This window comes from Lepidochelys kempii, chromosome 9, assembly GCF_965140285.1.
Source record: "Lepidochelys kempii isolate rLepKem1 chromosome 9, rLepKem1.hap1, whole genome shotgun sequence".
NCBI classification, from domain to species: Eukaryota; Metazoa; Chordata; order Testudines; family Cheloniidae; genus Lepidochelys; species Lepidochelys kempii.
Genome location: NC_136388.1, coordinates 80,329,640 through 80,349,383, shown reverse-complemented (window position 1 = coordinate 80,349,383; position 19,744 = coordinate 80,329,640). Strand labels below are relative to the sequence as shown.

The 19,744-nt window shown below is 43.6% G+C and overlaps 1 protein-coding gene across 4 annotated transcripts; it reads right to left on the bottom strand.

The window, feature by feature from the left end:
* Positions 1 to 499: 499 nt before the first annotated feature.
* On the bottom strand, positions 500 to 18,664 carry ZC4H2 (zinc finger C4H2-type containing). 4 transcript variants are annotated; one of them, XM_073361030.2, is made up of 5 exons: positions 18,467 to 18,664; positions 7,753 to 7,924; positions 6,170 to 6,342; positions 4,684 to 4,846; positions 500 to 2,992 (listed from the first exon to the last, which is right to left on the bottom strand). In XM_073361030.2, the coding sequence occupies exons 1-5, from the start codon at positions 18,517 to 18,519 to the stop codon at positions 2,879 to 2,881; spliced, it is 675 nt and encodes a 224-aa protein (XP_073217131.1). In that variant the 5' UTR covers positions 18,520 to 18,664; the 3' UTR covers positions 500 to 2,878. The 4 variants fall into 4 exon arrangements, with proteins under 4 accessions (XP_073217131.1, XP_073217132.1, XP_073217133.1 ...); XM_073361031.2 differs by lacking the exon at positions 18,467 to 18,664 and adding an exon at positions 9,005 to 9,144; XM_073361032.2 differs by lacking the exon at positions 18,467 to 18,664 and adding an exon at positions 8,727 to 8,978.
* Between the last annotated feature and the right edge of the window lie 1,080 nt (positions 18,665 to 19,744).

Sequence of the window (19,744 nt, the reverse complement as noted above, 5' to 3'; positions counted from 1 at the left end):
AAATTAATTAACTAAAACTGGCGTGTTAGAAACCAGGCCTAACTAGTGGACAAATGAGAGAGGGGAAGAGCTATTTCACCGACCATTCCCTTTGTGCAGGGGTGGGCAAACTTTTTGGCCCGAGGGTCACATTAGGGTTGCAAAACTGTATGGACAGCCGGGTAGGGAAGGCTGTGCCTCCCCAAACCCTCCCACTTCCTGCTCCCCTCAGAACCCTCAACCCATCCAACCCCCGCTCCGCTCCTTGTCCCTTGACCGCCCCCTCCCGGGACACCCCACCCCTAACCGCCCCTCGGGACCACACCCCCATCCAACCCCACACCGCTCCCTGTCCCCGGACTGCCCCGACCCCTATCCACAACCCCGCCCCCTGACAGGCCCCCTGGGACTCCCATGCCTATCCAACAACCCCTGTTCCCCGTCCCCTGATGGCCCCCCCAAACCTCCACCCCATCCAACCTCCCCTTGTCCCCTGACTGCCCCCCGGGACTTCCTGCCCCTTATCCAACCCCCCCGCTCCTTGCCATCTTACCATGCCATTCAGAGCGACAGGACTGGCTTATTGGAAAGCCTGGGAGGCGAGTGGGTGCAAGCCGTGCTCCCCTCGCAGCGAGTTGAGGCTGCGGGGGAGGGGGGACAGCAGGAGAGGAGCCGGGGACTAGCCTCCCCGGCCAGGAGCTCAAGCGCCGGGCAGGACGGTCCCACGGGCCGGATGTGACCCGCGGGCCATAGTTTGCCCGCCTCTGCCTTTGTGGGTCATTAAAGAAAGAGACTTTGTGGGGAAACTACAGAAGAACAGACAGAGATGACTGAAGCAAGCTTCACCATCCTGGTTGCCACTCCCACCATTTCCTGGGACCCCGAGCCTTTGCCTTCCTAATCCTGAGAGATGTCCTCACCAGATCGGGCCAGAGAGAGGGACCCAGGTGACATCACCACCCTACTGGCTCCAGCTGACTCCCAAACACCACCTAGGACGAAATGGGATCGGACTTTAACAGGAACAACAACAGCTACAGCCCAGATCAACTAACTTCTTCTCTTTTCCCCAATCAGACAGTTAATTACCATCTTTGAGGAAACTGTCCAACAAGGAGTTTTTCCTTCTAAAACTCTTTCCAGCTAAAGGGAACAAGGAAACAAGTATAAAATTAAAGCCTTATTTAATACTGCACATTTCAAATGCTTTAACTGTTTTTCCTTCTTTTCTGTATCTTTAATAAAAGGTTAATAGGATTTTTAATGGTGTGTTTGCTATGGAACTAAGCAGGCTGATGTCTCTGTATAGCAAACTCTGGACAGAGACTGGGTTATGTTAACACCTTTGGCACCATCTAAATTAATACAACCACACTGTCACCGTGTGGGAAGCAAGGGGGGACTTAGGGCAATTCATGTGCTTTGGCCAGCAAAAGCTTTTTAAGTGGGCTTGTATGGTCCCCAGCAGCAGGTACAGTCTCCTCACCAGAGGCCAGGGTGTGGCTTATTCTGTGTTTTTTTAACTACCAAACAAAAATCTTTAATACAGTGGTCCCCTAACCTTTTTTGTCACGCCTCCCCTTACCAGTAATGGAATCTATTCTCCACCCCACCCCACCCCAAGGAGCTGTGGTCGGGAGATGGGTCAGGGCCAGGAGTGGAGCTGTGTTCAGGATCAGGAGCCAGGGGCCCAGGCTGGAGCGGAGCTGGGGGCAGAGCGGGGCTGGATATCCCTCCCTCTCCGCTCTCCATGGGGGTTGGCCTGGGCCCCCCCAAACCTGAAAGTTTCTCCATGCCCCCCTGGGGGGGATGTCCCACAGTTTGGGAACCTCTGCCTTAATACAACGACTCCAGCACAAGTATGGATGAAGGATTGGGGCAAGGGAGAGGGGAGGATAAAAACCTAGGGAAGGGGCTCCCTCCTTCTGTAATCTCAAGTGTTATTGAAAAGAATAATAAGGCCTTAATTAGTTCTTAATTGAATTGAAGTCAGTCTTACGATTGCTGAAAATGGCCTAATTAAGATGCTAGACATTATTTAATATTAATATGGATACAACGGCTTGATCCCCTTCCCAAATTTTAATCCATTTCTGTAGGAACCATACAATCAAACCCCATAAAACTGAACTATATGTTGATCTCCCATGCGCCCATATCCCTATTTTTCCTGGTCATTTCAGATATACCCCCAAATCCTTGGATACGCTGAGTTTTACTCTATATCTAGCCCATGTAATCTTGCTGGTTAGGACAAGGCATGGGTCTTTAACATAGCAAATGGATATTCAGCTACTTCTGTGCCTCAAGTGGGTTTCTGTTAGGAGAAAATTAGAGTAATCTTTTAGCAACATCTCTCTTTCTCTCAAAAAAACCCCAAAATACAACAACCCCAACTTGCTGTAGTAACACTTGATCATTAAGAATATTCTGGTTTTATAGACAGTGCCTGCTTTTTAGCAAAAGATACTGTATGGCAAACAGTGTAGAGATAGAAAAACACAGAGACATTTTGGCAAGTACAGTACAGGTACCTTAGGTCTAACATATTTAACTATGAAACATGTATCCTCAAATATATCTTCACAGGAGGGATCATACAAAGTGGTCATCGGCATTCAGACTACTTGCATTAGAAGTTCCACTTGGCTTAGGAGTCAGAAAGATGGAATGACTAAAATGTTAAAGTGTAGCACCATCAACACTTCTCCTAAAACCAAAATGTGAGGACTGGATGGAAATTAAGACGGAACAGAAACATTGTGCTTACGTCACATTAACTAGAAAACAATGGGTAAGTCATACTTAAGTCTGCACTTCAATAAACTGGCCACGTTTACAGTTCTACTGGAAAGGGATTAGGATGGGTCACATGTTTTCTCTATGGATTTTCTGTGTTTCACTCATCCTGTTTCCTCTTGGGTTTTTTGGGATTCCGAGACCGGCTTTTTGCTTTGCAGAGTGGACATATCGGTGCGTTCCGATGAATTTGCTGGTGACATGATAAACAGGCCTGCAATGCAATGTTACATCTTATTAATTTATTTGTATGGAAATAGTGCCTAGGAGTCCCAGTCATGGACCAGGACCCTGTTAGCAACCTATTTCTCTGTGAGCTAATAAACCCATGAAGTTCTGTTGAGACACACTGCTTATTGAACATGTTACCTGCTCTAATAAGTTAATATACTGTACAGGAAAAATATATAAGCCCCTGCATCCTCAGTGGCGAACTGGAACTAAATTCTGCGGCAAGGTTCCTAGATCCTACAGCAACTTCAGGTCAGTTGAAAACTAAAGGATTTATTGAATTAAATTTTCAAATGAATAAAACTGCCAGTGCACCCCCCGTTTATCATTTATTTAGATATTAAATTCAAATTTTTTTTGAGCTTCCCCTCACATTTTCAAGATTTTTGTACTGACAATGCCTGACTGTATCAGAAAAATTGTTTAGAAGGCCAGCTGTGATTCCACAGATTTTAAGTCAGAAGGCACCTCTATCTAGATCATCTAGTTTGACCCCCTGTATACAACATAGAATTCTACCCACTTATCCTTGTATTGAGCCCAATAACTTGTGCTTGACTAAACCATATCTTTCAATATATGTTTGCCGTGGAGCTGGAGATGTAACTTCCAGCTCAGAAAGACATGCCCGTCCTAGCTCTGAATGAGCTAGTGCCTTAAAAAGAAGCAATGTAGTCATGGCTACATGGGCGGGGGGCAGGCTGGCCACCCAAAATACATACGAAGGATCCTTGGAGTGGCTAGCCCATCCCAGCACCCATGTAACTGCAACTTCAAGTCTAGTTTTAAGCATGCTAGCTCGGTCAAAGCTAGCACAGATACGCCTCTCCAGGCGGGAAGTTACACCTCCACATCCAGCAGGCATACCCTCGGAAGGGCAACTAGATTTAATCTGAAGACATCAAGAGATGGAGACTCCATTACATTCCTTAGCACATGTCTACACATACAGGGCTGCAGCAGCATAGCTGTACCAATGCAGCTGCACCGCTGCAGCATGTGAAGACACTCTATGCTGACAGGAGAGAGCTCTGCCGTTGGCATAATAAAACCACCTCTGCGATGGCAGAAGCTATGTTGCGGGAGAAGCTCTCCCGCCGATATAGCGCTGTGCACACAAGCGCTTAATGCCAGTGTCACTTACGTTGCTCAGGAGAGTGGTTTATTCACACCTGAGTGACATAAGTTATGCTGACATAAGCTGTAGTGTAGACATAGATTTAGTAGTTTCTTCTAATGGTTGATCATCTTCTTTGTTAAAAATGTGTGACATATGTCTAATTGGAAATTGGCTTTAACTTCCGGCCGCTAGTTCTTGTCATGCCTTTCTCTGCTGGGTTGAAGAACCCATTAGTACCTGATATTTTCACCTTGTAACAATAATGTTTCTCAAGCTCAGGAAGCACAGCGAGTAGAAACTGGCAGTATCTGCCCTATGACTGAAGAGTCCCTGCAGGGGGAGTCATACAAGATACAGAGCCTGATTCTGAACTCTAACTGAACTGGCGCAGCTCTATTAACTTCAGTGGAATTGCCCTTGGTTTACCCTAAAGCAGGCAAAATAAGAATTGGACACATCATTATTTTCAGTGCTAATTCCTTTGTGAACACGATATGTTCCAATCACCCAAGAGACAAGCCTATGCATTTGACACCCAAGAGACAACGCCTCACCTTCATTGGAGGTGGCTGTTGTCTGAAAGTTGCTGTCTGTCTGGTGTCCTGTTTCCTAGCCACTTGTAGCTGTTGGGCAGCAGCTGCAGCTGCAGCCAGAGATTCTGGAATGGGCGGTTCTTGCGGTTCTGTCTGCCATTCAGCTTTTTGCTTTTCAAAGTAACTATACAAAAACAAACCAAAATTATAATCAACTGCTGGCCTGTCATTTATTGATTTAACAAGCATTGATTTGTAATGACTCTTCCGTGCTAAAACATAATGGGCCAAAATTTTTTAGTTTTCTTCCTCTAGAATCAAATGACTTGCACCAAGGACTCATTTGGATCAATTTTTTTAAAATGGGATAATGACAATTGTTAAAATACTACATGTGGCCAAAAACACAAGCCCACTGACGATCAATAATTAAGGATCATCCTAATATAGATGGAGAAGACTTGTTAAATAATGAATTCCATCCACTCTCAATATCTAGGTTTTTTTTAAAGTTAATGAGCCAGATTCGATCATGTAACTAGTTAGTGGCATAATTATAGCGAAGTTGATATACTATGTTTCAGGTTCTTGTTTTCCAAGTTTTATCTGCAACAACCAGCCCTAAGAAATGTTTTTTGTTCTTCGTTTTTAATATAAACTGAGATTTTGGAGCACAATTCTGCAGCGAGGGATGAACTGCATAGTTATTCATTTAATATGTTCCAGGGGTAAGAGTTGATTTTATATATTTAAGACCACAGGAGGATCAGGTTATTCATAGTGGATCAGGAAGAAATCTCCATGTCCCCACCCAATAAGATCGCATGAACCAAAGCAGAGAATTTGTTCCCTTCCCTTGAAGCATGAGGGGTTGGTTGGTCTCTGCTGGATACAAGGCTAGATGGGCCATTCTCGGGAGAAGCATTAACGTCCTCCTTGGTTTTCAAAAAGAAGAGCATATCCTTTACATTTCTTCCATAGATCCAACCATCTGGATTCAGCCACAGCTTACCAGATTAGATTCTGTGTTTTTTTTAACAGCTATAGCACAAATTTGAATTCTGACCAAGACTCACTAAAGACACTCATGTAGTAGTTTTGGGTTCCTCTCCTCCCTTGCATCATATCCATACCTGCTAGTCAAATGGAAGAAATGGATTCTTAGAAAAAAGTACAAAGTAATGTAAAATTAGAGATAGAGTAGAACCAAAACCTTAGATCCAAACACCCTTTAATTTGTGGGTCAGCGCTGGGGTTTACAGCTTTGGCTGATCTAAATGTAACTTCGATCTTTGCCCCATATTCAGACAGAACCCTTTTGGAGGCTTGTAAATGGCTGGTTAATTTTTGTTGCACATACATGCTTCCTTCACTTTCAATTAATTTTGTTTTTCATGATTGCCTCTGAGTTCCTACCTTCCAGCTGGGCCCAGAAACAAAAATGACAAAATGCCAGCAGAATCATAACTGTATACAAGGCCAAATATTGTTTGATCTGGAGACATACTCAAGAGAGAGTTTCTCTTCCTCCTCACACAGATCTGGCAGCCTCTGCAAGCCCAGAGTCATCCGCAGGGCATCTACGTGCTCCTTCAAGGGCTTGTACTCTTCATGCAGGCGTCGAGTGGACTCCAAGAGCTTATTGAGGTCATTCTCAGACTGCTTGATGGTGTTCTCCATCTGAAACAGGAGGAGACATTTGCTTAGCAGATTGCTCCATTCACAGCTCTCTGATTCACCAGCCAGAGGTGGCAGAGTGCAAAGATGATGCTGTCCTTTAGAGAGTGGAGCTTTTCACATTCAGATTGGAAGAGAATAGGCAGACAATGAAATGGACAAATAAGGAGTTAACATTCTGGGGGGGAGGGGAGGGTGGAATATGGGCAGGGAAAAAGCAGTCTGGAAGCAATTAGGACGGGCAATGTTGTTGTGTTGGGCACTTCGGAAAGATTCTCAAGGAAGGTTATAAAAATAACCTTTAAAAAAAAATCTCCACTGGGCTAGGGCCAACTCATTTGCATTATTTCAAGCCTTTCCAAATACCCCATAGATTTAAAAATTTAACTCTGATGTTGCTGAATTCATGTTCCACTTGGGAAAGAGAGGTTTCAGAGTAGCAGCCGTGTTAGTCTGCTCAAATAAATTTGTTAGTCTGTAAGGTGCCACAAGTACTCCTTTTCTTTTTGGGAAAGAGAGTGAGAGAAGCAGCAAAAAGAAAGATAATCTGATGGAAACATGAAGTGCAAGTAGGACAGCATGAAAGAGAAGCAGGGAGTGGAGGGGGCGAGAAAATTCTAATGACAAATGAAGGTGGTGTCACATATTCGAGGTACCCACTTGTGCCTACCCACAGTTTGGAGCTTTTTCCATCCCTAATACAGAGTCCAGGCTTCCCTTTAATTCAACATTTTAAAAATAATTACTCACCCTTAAGAGAAGGAAAAAGTGTGGGTTTAAAATTGCTGGTGAACAGAGTTGCTAATTCAGAATGGTTTTGCAAACACAGCAATTCACAAATCCTCAGCACTCTCCAGGGTACCCCTCTAATCATTAGTCTCCCTATTTTGCATTAATATCCTTCACGCTCCTGCTTGTTTTACTATTTGTATTGCAGCAGTGCTTAGTTGTCTCAGGGAGAAATCAAGGCCCTCTGATTCTAGGCACTATGCAAACATTACAAACCATCCCACTATCCCTGCTTCCCAAAAAGAAAACAACCCAAATCCCAGACAGCTGCCAAAGCCTCCCAGGTTCTAGGTGTTAAATTAGGCAGCACTAAGAGGGTTATTTGCTAGGAAGAGTCAGAATAATGCTACTATGACTGCTGGTACCATTGCAGCAGCAATGGGCTCGGTTGTTCGTTCCCTTTAACCTAAATCCGGTATCTATTATTGAAAATCATCTTGCCTGATACAGACAAGCACTAACAGTGACTAAATTTAACTCATTTGATACCATCTGTATAATCCTTTCATGCTGTCAGGAAAGCTCAGGTTGCATATCTCTAATCTGTCAACTGTATATCCTTAGGACAATCCATATGGGACTATATATAAAGTATATCCTGCCCACAATCCCACTGCTACATACCACATTTATGTCAGCATGGATCAGCCGCAGCTCCTCCACGTGGGCCATCTTTTCCTGCAGCAGAAGATCCATCTCCTGCTTGTATTCCTTCAGGTGCCTCTCCTCCGATTCCAGGGCTTCAAACTCTGCCTTCAGGCGTGCCTTAATCTTTTCCATCTGCAAAGTCTTATTCCTACAACCCGATGGAAATTACAAATATAAAGGGACAACTGCCATAATGTCAATGTAAATTCTGTTTGCTTAAAGACTCACTATACACACACACAAGCAAAGGTGTTCACATTGATAGCAGGGGACTGGCAAAAGTTGTTGATAAAGTCAGAACTAAAGTATATCTTTGAAAGACTGGGGTGGTCTGTGCAGAATCCCGGAATCAGGGAACTCCTGGGTTCTAATCCCAGCTCTGTCATTGGTCTTCTCTCCACGACAACTTTTTATTGTATTGGACCATGGAGCTAGATTACATGAAATTTACCAAGATTTAGCAGTTTCTGTAGACCAGGACAATTGTGTTCAGCATTGTATCAGTCATGATTAAACCTTAATCACGAAAGAGGAAATTCTAGAGAAATGTTTATTCCTGCTGGGCTTTAAAGGGGCTTCTGAGAAATGGAGTATAGGATGCAAATGCCAACTATCTCGACAGTAGTCTGAGACACTAAAATGCAGACTTTTGCTTTATACAAAGGATGCTCCAAGACAGTAAAAGTTCTGATGCCATTTCAAAGCATCTAAAATTCCACCTGCAGTCTACAGGGTAGCCTCCCATTTTCCTGCTGACCTCCAGCCCCTTTAATGCTATTTGTAACTGCAGCTCCCTTTGTTCTACATTCCAGTTTTTGTTTCTTCTTTTTAAAATGGTACCACCCCATATTTCTACACATAAAAGCTATGGAGTCTGGAGCAATGTCTTTCCCTCCAAAGCTAGGAGAGAAGGACTGGCTGTTTAAGCAACACAGCAAAGCTATGCTTACTATTAGTTGAATCAGCACTGCTTCATGACCATCTCCATTTTGAAACAATTGCCCAGACAGTCAAAAACCTGTTCTAGTTCCCAATCCAGCTTTGCCAGGCCATGATTCAATTATATTCCGATCTTCACTTTCCAAAGACATGATCTTAGCGATATAGCCCCTGCTTTCATCAGAACTGTGCCCACCAGCTCTGCTATTGTGAAGGCTTTGGAGTTGCTTCTGTTCGCCCTCCTCTTGCATCCCTTGTGTCCAATTCCAAGAACAAATACAAGACCTACCTAAGCCTCCGGTACTTCTGATCCCTCCCCTCGTGCATTTTTAAAGTAGTCTATAGCTTCAAACAGACTGAAAATGAAAACCAGAGGAACTGTGATCATTCTGTTGAGCAATCAAAATCTGACCAAAGAACTTCAAATGGACCAGGATCAAGTCCTTGGGTAACAAATTCTGGCTCCTGTCACGAGTTTTATGGGTGGGACTGAGATAACTGCAGGAGATCCAAAAAACAGCACCACGGGTTATTTTTCTAGAGTGTAACATGCCCAAAGCAGGAATGTCCAACAGTGATAATATCAATAATAGGAGATTTTTTTTAAAAAATCCTGAATGAGATTTTACATGCTCCCTTGGAACAAAATACAACAACGTCCTTCATCACAGGATACATTTTAAAAACAGCCTTAAAAATAAAAAATCTCCCTCTAGTCAAATAAACCTGAACCAGTTTGGATTAATGTTGCTTCTGATCAGCACCATTACACTGGGGAGTAGAAAAGCTGGAAGCAGAGGTGTGCATAGTACAAAGCCAGACATGGAATTGGATCGACTCAGAGGTCACCCAGAGACATTTACAAAGATATTCACCTAGATGAATATTTTACAGTTACAGTAGGGTTGCCACCTTTCTAATTGCTGGTAACCAGACCGCTAAGGCCTCATGCCCTGCCCCGCCTCTTCCACCAAGACCCCGCTCTACCCCCGCCCCCATCGCTTGCTCCTCTCTCCCCCCACCCCCATTGCTCGCTGAATTGTTTCCACCTTACACCCCACCCGACGAGCTGGGCTCCCTGTGCTCCAGAGCTGGAATGGGAGCTGCTGCAGCATGACTAGGAGCCTGCCTGCAGGCAGGAGGCAGCCCCAGATGAACAGGGGCTAGCGTGGGTTAATGACCCGTGCCTCCCCACACCCTGCAGAGACCAGACTTTTGATGTCCATCAGTACATCTGACCAGATACTGCCAGGTCCCCTTTTTGACCAGACCTTCCGGTCAAAAACCGGGCTCCTGGCAACCCTAAATGGCACCAAGACACAGAAGCCAAAAACTGGACTGTCTGGGTAAAATCCAGACGAGTGGCATCCCTAAGCTATAAACATGTATATTTTATGTGGTATATACCATGTGTTATTAAAGAGAATATTACATGTTTTATATAGAGACAAACATTTTTTTAAAAAGGAAGCCAACTGTCCCAGTTTTGAAGAATCAGAATCAGCCCATCAAAGTAAAAATGGCTGGAAAAAAACAGTCAGCGATAAAAGCATTATATCGATAAAAGTCATCTCCTAATCAAGCCAGAGACCATTTTGTCAAAACAAACGGCTACCTGAATGCATTGATTTCTGGAACCAGAGGCAGGGCTTATTTCAACAAGTAGTTGCTGACTGGACTTCAGTTCCAGTGGCCCAAGTCAAAGTGTATTAGCCTCTGTGAAGAATTAATGGTCACTTAAGAATTTTTAAAATGACCACAGTAAACTCCAGGGAGTTATTTAGCAATAATATAAAGTTGTCATACTTTTTACTTTCAGGATTAATAGTGCCATTTTCTCTATATGAAGCAAACATTCATAACTGGCAATCTGATGAAAATTAAGAAGAAAAACATACCATACAACTCTATAACTCACAAATTTACAAGAGTTTAGAGAGCAGTCTTTCATCCACTGAGGAGATAGGATGTACATGATGTCTTAACAGTTTTAGAAAATGAATGTATTTTTATTTATTTTATATTAAGATTTATTACTTTTGAGTGGGAGGCTGAAGAGAATTAGAGCAACTGGTATTAAAATTTGTTATTCTACAGTGTTAGGGCCCAGTCTTACAGAGATTTACACAAGCGCTTAACTTTACGCATTGTGAGTAATGTGAATTTTTCAGTGCACTATTATTAATTATGTGCTTTCCAGGAGCATCCAAAATATGCTAGGCATTCTCACTCAGACAGAAGACAGTCAATGCCCAGAAGAGTTTACAGTCTGATGCCTCAGTCCTCCATCCAGATCCGTTAGTGCTGAACTCTGACTCCATGTGAAGTGCCATTGACCGTAATGGGACTTTGCAAAGGAACAGAACTTTGCACCAGTACATTTGGAAGCAAGGGTGGGACAGAGGGATTCAATCGAAATATATGCACTTTTCAATATACATTATATAATTTAAAAAGTAAATATATTAACTATACTATCCCTTATACTTGGTCAATTTCTTGTAGCCATCACAAAAGAAGTAGGGCTGTTGATTAATCGCAGTTAACTCAAAAAAAATTAATCGTGATTAATCACACAATTAAACAATAGAATACCAGTTGAAATGTATTAAATATTTTTGGATGTTTTTCTACATTTTCAAATATATTGATTTCTATTACAACACAAAGTGTACAGGGCTCACTTTATATTATTTTGATGACAAATATTTGCACTGTAAAAATGATAAACAAAAGAAATAGTATTTTCCAATTCACCTCATACAAGTACTGTAGTGCAATCTCTTTATCGTGAAAGTGGAACTTACAAATGTAGATTTTTTTTGTTACATAACTGCACTCAAAAACAAAATAATGTAAAACTTTAGAGCCTACAAGTCCACTCAGTCCTACCTCTTGTTCAGCCAATCACTAAAACAAACAAGTTTGTTTACATTTACAGGAGATACTGCTGCCTGCTTCTTATTTACAATGTCACCTGAAAGTGAGAACAGGCATTCGCATGGCACTTTTGTAGCTGGCATTGCAAGGTATTTCTTTGCTGTTACTAGTCAGTTTCATCTTCTAGTTCCAGTGTGCTGCCAGAATGCAACAACATTGTAGTTTCAGGGGACTATTCCAACCCAAACAATTAACTTTTAATATTAAAAAACAAAGTACGCATAAAGTATGAAGACATTTCCATTAATATTAGGGCATTTAAAATATGTATTTTTGAAAACAAAAACCTAAATTTGGGACCTAGCCTACATAGCTGATTCTGCTCTCATTTCTATTATTTTCTATTCTAAGTTTCTATACTGCCCTCCTCATCATACTGTCTGAGGGCTTGTCTACACTACAAAATCAAGCTGACTTTATTTAATTCGACCTCAAGCCCCCAAATTAACTAAGTTGATTGTGCGTGGCCACACCATGCTCATTGTCTCGATGGAGTGCGTCTTCACTAGCAGCGCCTGCATCGATGCACAAAGCAGTGCATCGTGGGTAGCTATCCCCAAGTGCAACTTGCCGCAGTGTGTTTTGGGAAGTTTGTGCAATGCCTCATGGGACCAAAACATTGTCGCAGGGGAGAATGGGAACATTGCGTCAGCATCCCATGATGCACTGTTCTCAACAACAAACAACCCAGTGGTTTTCGCACCTTAAAACCGCCACGCATACGCCATAACCACAGAAGCATGTAGCCTGCTCAGTTGTGAACTCTCACTGTGAGCATCTCAAATACCTCGCACCTTCTCCTGCAGTATTTCCAAAGCCGAAGTAGGGTCTGCCGCACGGAACATAGCGATGTCCTGCAGAAAGCCCTGCTGCAAGTCATTGAAAAAAACAATTCGCAGTTGCTGCTGGCAGACAGAGAGGAGCTGCACTCTGTTGAGCACCATTTCTGGTCCCATGAAACAAGCACCGATTGGTGGGACCGCATCGTTTTCCAGGTAGGGATGACGAGCAGTGGCTGCAGAACTTTTGAATGTGGAAGGCCACCTTCCCAGAACTTTGTGAAGAGCTTTCCCCTGCCCTGCAGTTCAACAACACAAAAATGAGAGCTGCTCTGACAGTGGAGAAGCGAGCGGCAATCACTATTTGGAAGCTTGCAACACCAGACAGTTACCGGTCAGTGGGGAATCAATTTGGAGTAGGTAACCATGGGAGCTGCTGTGCTCCAAGTGTGCAGGGCCATTAATCGACTTCTGCTATGAAGGGTAGTGGTCTGGGAAATGTGCAGGACATAGTGGATTGATTTGCTGCGATGGGGTTTCCTAATTAAGGTGCGGCAATAGATGGCATGCATATCCCCATCTTGGCACCAGACCATCTTGCCACAGAGTACATAAACCGAAAGGGATACTTTCCAATGGTGTTGCAAGTGCTGGTGGATCACAGGGGGTGTTTCACTAACATCAATGTAGGAAGGGCGGGAAAGGTTCATGATGCGTGCATCTTTAGGAACTTGGATCTGTTCAAAAAGCTGCAATCCGGGACTTTCTTTCCAGACCACAAAATGAACAGTGACAACGTTGAGATGCCTATAGTTATCCTGGGGGACCCAGCCTACCTCTTGCTCCCATGGCTCATGAAGTCATATACTAGATGTCTGGACAGCAGTAAGGAACAGTTCAACTATAGACTCAGCAAGTGCAGAATGGTGGTTGAATGTGCCTTTGGTCATTTGAAAGGGCGCTGGAGACGTTTACTAACAAGGTTGGACTTTAGTGAAGAGAACATCCCCATGGTTATAGCTGCCTGCTGTGTGCTCCATAATATCTGTGAAAAAAAGGGGGGAAATTTTCTGCAGGGGTGGGCAGTTGAGACAGATCGCATGATAGCCATTTTTGAGCAGCCAGACACCAGGGCAATAAGAAGATCACAGCAAGGGGTGCTGCATATCTGTGAGGCTTTGAAAAGCCGTTTCAATAATGTGTCACAGTAATGTGAGCTGTTTGTCTGCATTGTGCTTTCCCAAACCTTCACCTGCCTTGTATCACTGTCCCTGTAAAGCCAACCCCGCCACCACTGTTCCCTCTAAGCTATGCGCATGTGCATACAGATCCTAAACCCCACGCACAAGGCAAAACACCCCGCACACAAAAATTTGCACAGAAGAAATTTTTTGTGCACACAGCCTGTCAAAAATGTGCACAGAAGAAATTTTTTGCGCACACGGCCTGTAAAAAATTAGAGTGAACATTGCCCCCCACCCAAGCCCTCTGCTTCTACTCAATAAAGAACATTTATTTCTCAAATCCATTTACTTTATTTAACAAACATAAGTAAAGAGGGAGAACAGAAAAAAAAGGGAACCTTGGGGAAAAGGGGTTGTAAAGTTGGAACGGGAGAAACATTTTCAGCTGTGTAACGTAACACCCCATTCCAGACCATCAAAGGTCTGTGAATGGACGCCTTCTGTTCCTTGTACCCTCCCCCTGAGTTAAGTGAAAGGGCTAATGGACTTTTGGCCCATGCCTCATGGAACGCTTGTGGGAGGGTGATTCTACGCCAGGAGATGCTGGCTGGCTGTCCACCAGGATCTGCAGAGGGACTCTACCCACCTGCTTCTGTTCCTGCAGTTCAGCCAGACACCTCAACATGTCTGCTTGGTCTCTCATAATCCGAAGCATCTCGTCCTGTGCCGCACACTCTTGCTCATTAGAAGCTTTCCTGCTCTCCATGTCCATGTCTAACTTCTCGGACAGTGAAATCCTCCACGCTTTCAGCTCTGTGTCAGCTGTCCCGGAGGCATTTATTATCTTGGTGAATATGTCCTCCTGCGTTCTCTTTCTCCTCCTTCTAATCACTGAAAGTCTGCTTTCAGGTGTTCATGACACGCCGAAGGACACATTTCTGGCTGTCAGTCATGCGGAAAACTAAAGGAGCCATTGTACATGAATAAAATGTTTCCATAGCAAGGCTGCGTTCATAAAAAAACAAACCCTTATTACACTAAGTGCAAGCCATAACATAATCAGAATCCGTAACCATTCACTATGCTGTTTTGCTGCTCCAGCCGTGGTGAGTAGGCTCCCTTCGCCCCCCTCCTCCCCCCCGCTACCCCCAGGTCATGGGTGACTGCACTTTTGAACAAGGTGGGGGGAAACGTTTTTACTCCCAAATTGGGGAATCTCTCATGTGGGGCCCCAGTCCCCTATCAGTCACTTTAAACTACTTGCCAACCCATGCCGAGCACAGTAAAGGCACATTAGCTGCTGCGTGGTTTGGCGATCTGGAATGTGTGTGGGAGGGTGTATCATTCTCCTTGTTGTCCCTAGACTCACACACCTGTGAGGTGTCCACGTTGCTTGTGGGGGTGCTGGTAGGGTCAGCCTCGAGAATCGCATGCAGCTTGTTGTAGACCTGGCATGTGTGGGGTCCAGCACCAGAACGACTGTTTGCCTCTCTTGCCTTCTGGTACACTTAGCGAAGTTTTTATTTTCACACGGCACTGCTGGGTATCCCTCGTGTAGCCCTTCTCCCCCATTCCACGAGCAATCTTTGCATAGATGTCAGCATTTCTTCTGCTGGATCGAAGCTCTGCCTGCACAGACTCTTTTCCCCACACAGCGATGAGATCCTCCACCTCCTGTGCAGACCAGGCTGGAGCGTGTTTGGGGCGTACAGTCTGCACGATCAGCTGTGCTCAAGCTGGCATGCTCCCAATGCTGATCAAACAGGAAATGGGAAATCAAAAATTCCCAGTGCTTTAGCAGGGGAGGGGCTGTTTCCTGTGTATCTGGCTGCAGTGCAGTCAAGTTGAGAATGATCTCCAGAGCAGTCACAGCTGAGCATTGTGGGACACCACCTGGAGGCCAATTAAGTTGAATTACACAACGCTGCATCTGCACTACCTCACAGTCGACCCATGAAAATCGAATTAAGCGCTTCGCCTCTTGCAGAAGCAGATTACAGAAGTTGACATTAGAAGCGACTTAGGTCAGCATAAAGGACCCGGCAGTGTAGACACATACATTAACAGGTCAACTTAAGGCGGCTTCCTTCTACCTAACTTTTTAGTGTAGACTAGGCCTGAGTGTCCTCAGGAAGTGACTACCATCTATCATGGGCGGTTCATTCTCTCTCTCACTCATCCTCTCCCCAGGAGGAATGCTGGAGCCCAATCCTGCATAGATTTACATATGTGCTTAGTTTGACCACTGTGAGTAGTTCCACTGATGGCAATGGGACTACTCAGTGCATAAAGTCAAGCACATGCATAAATCTTTGCTGGATTGGGGCCTTACATGCGTACTTAAATTTACTGACTGGAGTAATCCCAGTGCTTTCCAATTAAGCATGTACAGAAGTGTTTTCAGGATCAGGCTCTGACATCCCCTGAAACCTCAATAAAGTCTCTTTAAAAAATATAAACATTTGGCGTAATATAGGAAAGGGTCTCCAAAAGAGACATCAAGTGAGAGAAAACAATAGGGCAAATTTTGCTTTTTTCAGCTAGTGATTTTATTTATAAAGGCCCTTTTAACTCTGCATGTGGAACAGGAAATTAATATAAACAATAATTAGAGTATGGCGGAGCCTTTTAAGCACATGAAATTTGTTTATTTACTTTAAAATAAAACGGGCATAAAAGTACAAGTATCCAGAGCTTGTGATTTCTTATCTGGCCTATTTTGGGCCAAAACCAACATGCCTTATTCACCTGATCTGCCCCGTTCAGTTAAACGTGACTGTCTATTTAGGTCAATTTGGTAATCAGGATTTAGCCCGCTGATGTAGAAGGATTCTTAGATTTCACAGATCTTCATTTCACTTTCATGGCACCATAATTTACAACAAGGCCAATAATTACAAAAGCAAAGTGTGTCAAATTAAATAATTACAGTTAAATTCACCTTTGAATCAGAAAACTGAATGTACTTGAAGTTCTCAAATACAAAGCATTGTAACAACCAAGCAGAAAATGGATCGGATATTTAAATCCAATTTTACAACAATCAGGTCTCAACAGAACTGTAACTGGCTGATGATCTGTTTTAAAAGATGACAATTCTGACAGTTGAGCACAGAAGTTTCAGAGCCTCAGTATCAATCTGGAACATATTCACTGTCCTGTCTCTCATTATACGTATTTTGGTACACTATATATAAAAATAATTTGGGGCCTGGTCTTGCCACCATTATTCATGGGAGCAGTTTTTGCATGAGGAAGGACTTGGCCCTTGCATGGAAGAATAATTTGCTTCTGCATACTCAGTATTCCAACTAGGAGATTTTGTTAAAGGTGTAAGGACTATAAAAACTATAGTAATTGAATTGTTGCTTATTCTGTGGTTTGATTTCAGTTTCTTTTCTCAATCGATTAATACAGGTTTAAAACTGAGCACGTTACAGTGACATTTTTTATTTTTTGTTTTATTGATTTCCCCCTCCCCACCCGCACTCCATAGATAACCTCTTACGTTTTCCTGATACAAAAATATAAAACACAACTCACCATGCAGATGAGCATGGTATAAATACCTACATATATATCCCAGTCAAGGCTGTTTGTTCTTCCTCCCAGCTACTTTCAAAATTATTGCACTTTCCTTATTACATGCCTTTGCTATTAAATGCACAAATTCATGCTAAATGCACGCAACTCAGGTAGTACCCAGAACATCATGTTCATAAATGAAAAGGCGCAAACTGAGCATTTAAAGCCATGGTGCCATGCATTGTTGCTTATGATTGACTCTTCCTGCAACATGTCCTGTGATTCACTTTACGAAGGCCACTATATAAAAATTAATGGTATACTGGATTGCACTGAAGAGTGGAGAGACCCAGCTTCCTGCCTTGCTGGTAAACCTCTTTAAGAAAAAGCAATAGCATCCTTAGTGCCATTGTGTCCCTGCTTCATCATCATCATTCCACCCTATGCCCCCAATAACTCCTTCAGAGGAGAGGACCACAATAAACAACAGGAAGGGAACAGGGAACATTCACCAGTCTGACTTCACACAACATCCCTAACCCTAACTCCTTCTCCAAATGGGGGTGTGAGAGAGAAGTAAGCTGGCTAAACAGATCTCCCAAGATGCAGCTTTCTTTCCTTTCAATCCCTCCCCACAAGAACACCCCCTCCCAAATTCCTCTGCAAGCCACAACACTGTTGCAATGCATATCACCCAAAATATTAGCTAAGCAGACACTTTTGAAGGATATTATAAGTGAGTCCAGCCAAATCAATATATTTTAAAAAAAAAAAAAGCACTTCCCAACCCCACCTCCCTGATTTCAAAGCAGCTTCTGTGCTCTGGATGCCTATTTGGCTCACGTACATACATTATGTTCTGTAATTTTCTCCCCCACCTCCCTTCAAACATTTCCTTGATGCAGCCAACCAGAAGAATGTTAGGAATGAATGGGTAAAAAAAAATCCTAACAGTTTACCTGAATAAATAATAATTAAAAAAAAAACACAACTGCTTTAAAACAGATCTCCAGTTGTCCATTCATAGCTGCCACCTCCACCCCATTTTTATTACTTAAGGCTAATTCCCTGGAAAAACATGATAATCCCCGCCCTGTAATGCATCTTTCACGGCACCCACTCTCAGCAGATGCTTCTTTTCCTACTTAAAAAAATTATCTCCAGCTTTCATCCCAGGGTTTTTCGTTGTGGTGGGTTTTTTTTTTAATTTTATTTTATTTTGTAACATAACAGTAGCGTCTTCAAATCGGTATAACTCATTCACTCCTTCAAGGAGAGGGAAAATAGCTTAGTGTTACTGATGCTGCACAAAAGAAAACATACCTGATCTCTTTGATGCTCTCCAGTTTGCACATGATTTCTTGCTCATCAGCCATGCTTTTCACTCCAATTTAAACCTCCCGTGATGTACAAAATGCCAGCCCCAAAAAACAAAACAAAACAAAAATCAACCCATACAATAGACACAATGTAGCCACCCACTCCGGGCATATGGACTCTGAGCCTGTGCGGTATAATCTAATGGGAACTATGGGAGTTAGAGTCCAGTTCCTTATTGCAGCCGAGGCATGTGCAAGAGGAAAGACTACAACGCCCACAAGGCAGAGCAGAGCTTTCTTACCCCGCTTCCTGCAGCCACACTTTAAATCAATTTGTCACAGCTAATTATGTCAAAGGTTGCTAGTTGTGGAAGGGAGCTGAGTTCCTCCCCTTGAGGGTTGTGGGTTGTTGCTCTTTCAACTGAAACGATACAGTGACGTATAAGTGAATCCTGAGAGTCGGTTGGAAAATGTCATGATTTTGATGAAAAGCTAAATTAAATCACACAGAAAAAATGCTCCAATAATTTTGGGAGACATGTTTGACATTTTAATTGATGCTCAGTTGTCCAAAGATATGCAGAAGCACTGAGGTTTCTTTGGGATTTGTTTTCGCTCTCAGGGCATGGTTACACTTGCAGATGTAGAGCGCTTTGAGTTAAACCAGCCTTCAGAGAGTGCAGTAGGGAAAGCGCTGCAGTCTGTCCACACTGACAGCTTCAAGCGCACTGGTGTGGCCACATTTGTGGCACTTGCAGTGGCACTGGGAGCAGTGCATTATGGGCAGCTATCCCAGCATGCAAGTGGCTGCAACGTGCTTTTCAAATGGAGGTCAGGGGGGGAGTGTGACAGGGAGTGTGTTGTGTGTATGTGGGGGAGAGAGAGTGGGTGGGGGGGCTGAGAGCATGTCAGCATGCTGTCTTGTAAGTTCAGACAGCAGCAGACCCCTCTCCCTCTCTCACACACAGCATTCCACACTAATGGTTGCTTTGTCTAGGAGCAGATAAGCAGCCGGCTGTCAGAAACGGAGCTTTCAAAGGGCATTTCCGCATTCCTGCAGCGATTCCAAAAAATGACAAGAGTGGCCACTTGACTTAAGGAGATTATTGGACATTTCTGGAGGCTGATCAGAGAACAATAATGCAACACCTCGTTCACACTGGTGCTGCGGTGCTCCAGCGGGGGTGCAGCAAACGTTATTCCACTCGCCGAGGTGGAATACCAGCAGCGCTGTAGCTGTGGAGTCAGAGTGCTCTACGTGCCTTGCCAGTGTGGACGGGTA

Bases quoted from the DNA above. Each gene is read 5' to 3' on its own strand.
- ZC4H2 (XM_073361030.2), bottom strand. From the start codon at position 18,519: ATGGCTGATGAGCAAGAAATCATGTGCAAACTGGAGAGCATCAAAGAG. The intron at 7,925-18,466 runs GTATGTTTTCTT...ATCGGGTTGTAG, and splicing joins GAGAGCATCAAAGAGATCAG to GAATAAGACTTTGCAGATGG. The intron at 4,847-6,169 runs GTATGTCTCCAG...GTTTTTGTATAG, and splicing joins GAAGAGAAACTCTCTCTTGA to TTACTTTGAAAAGCAAAAAG.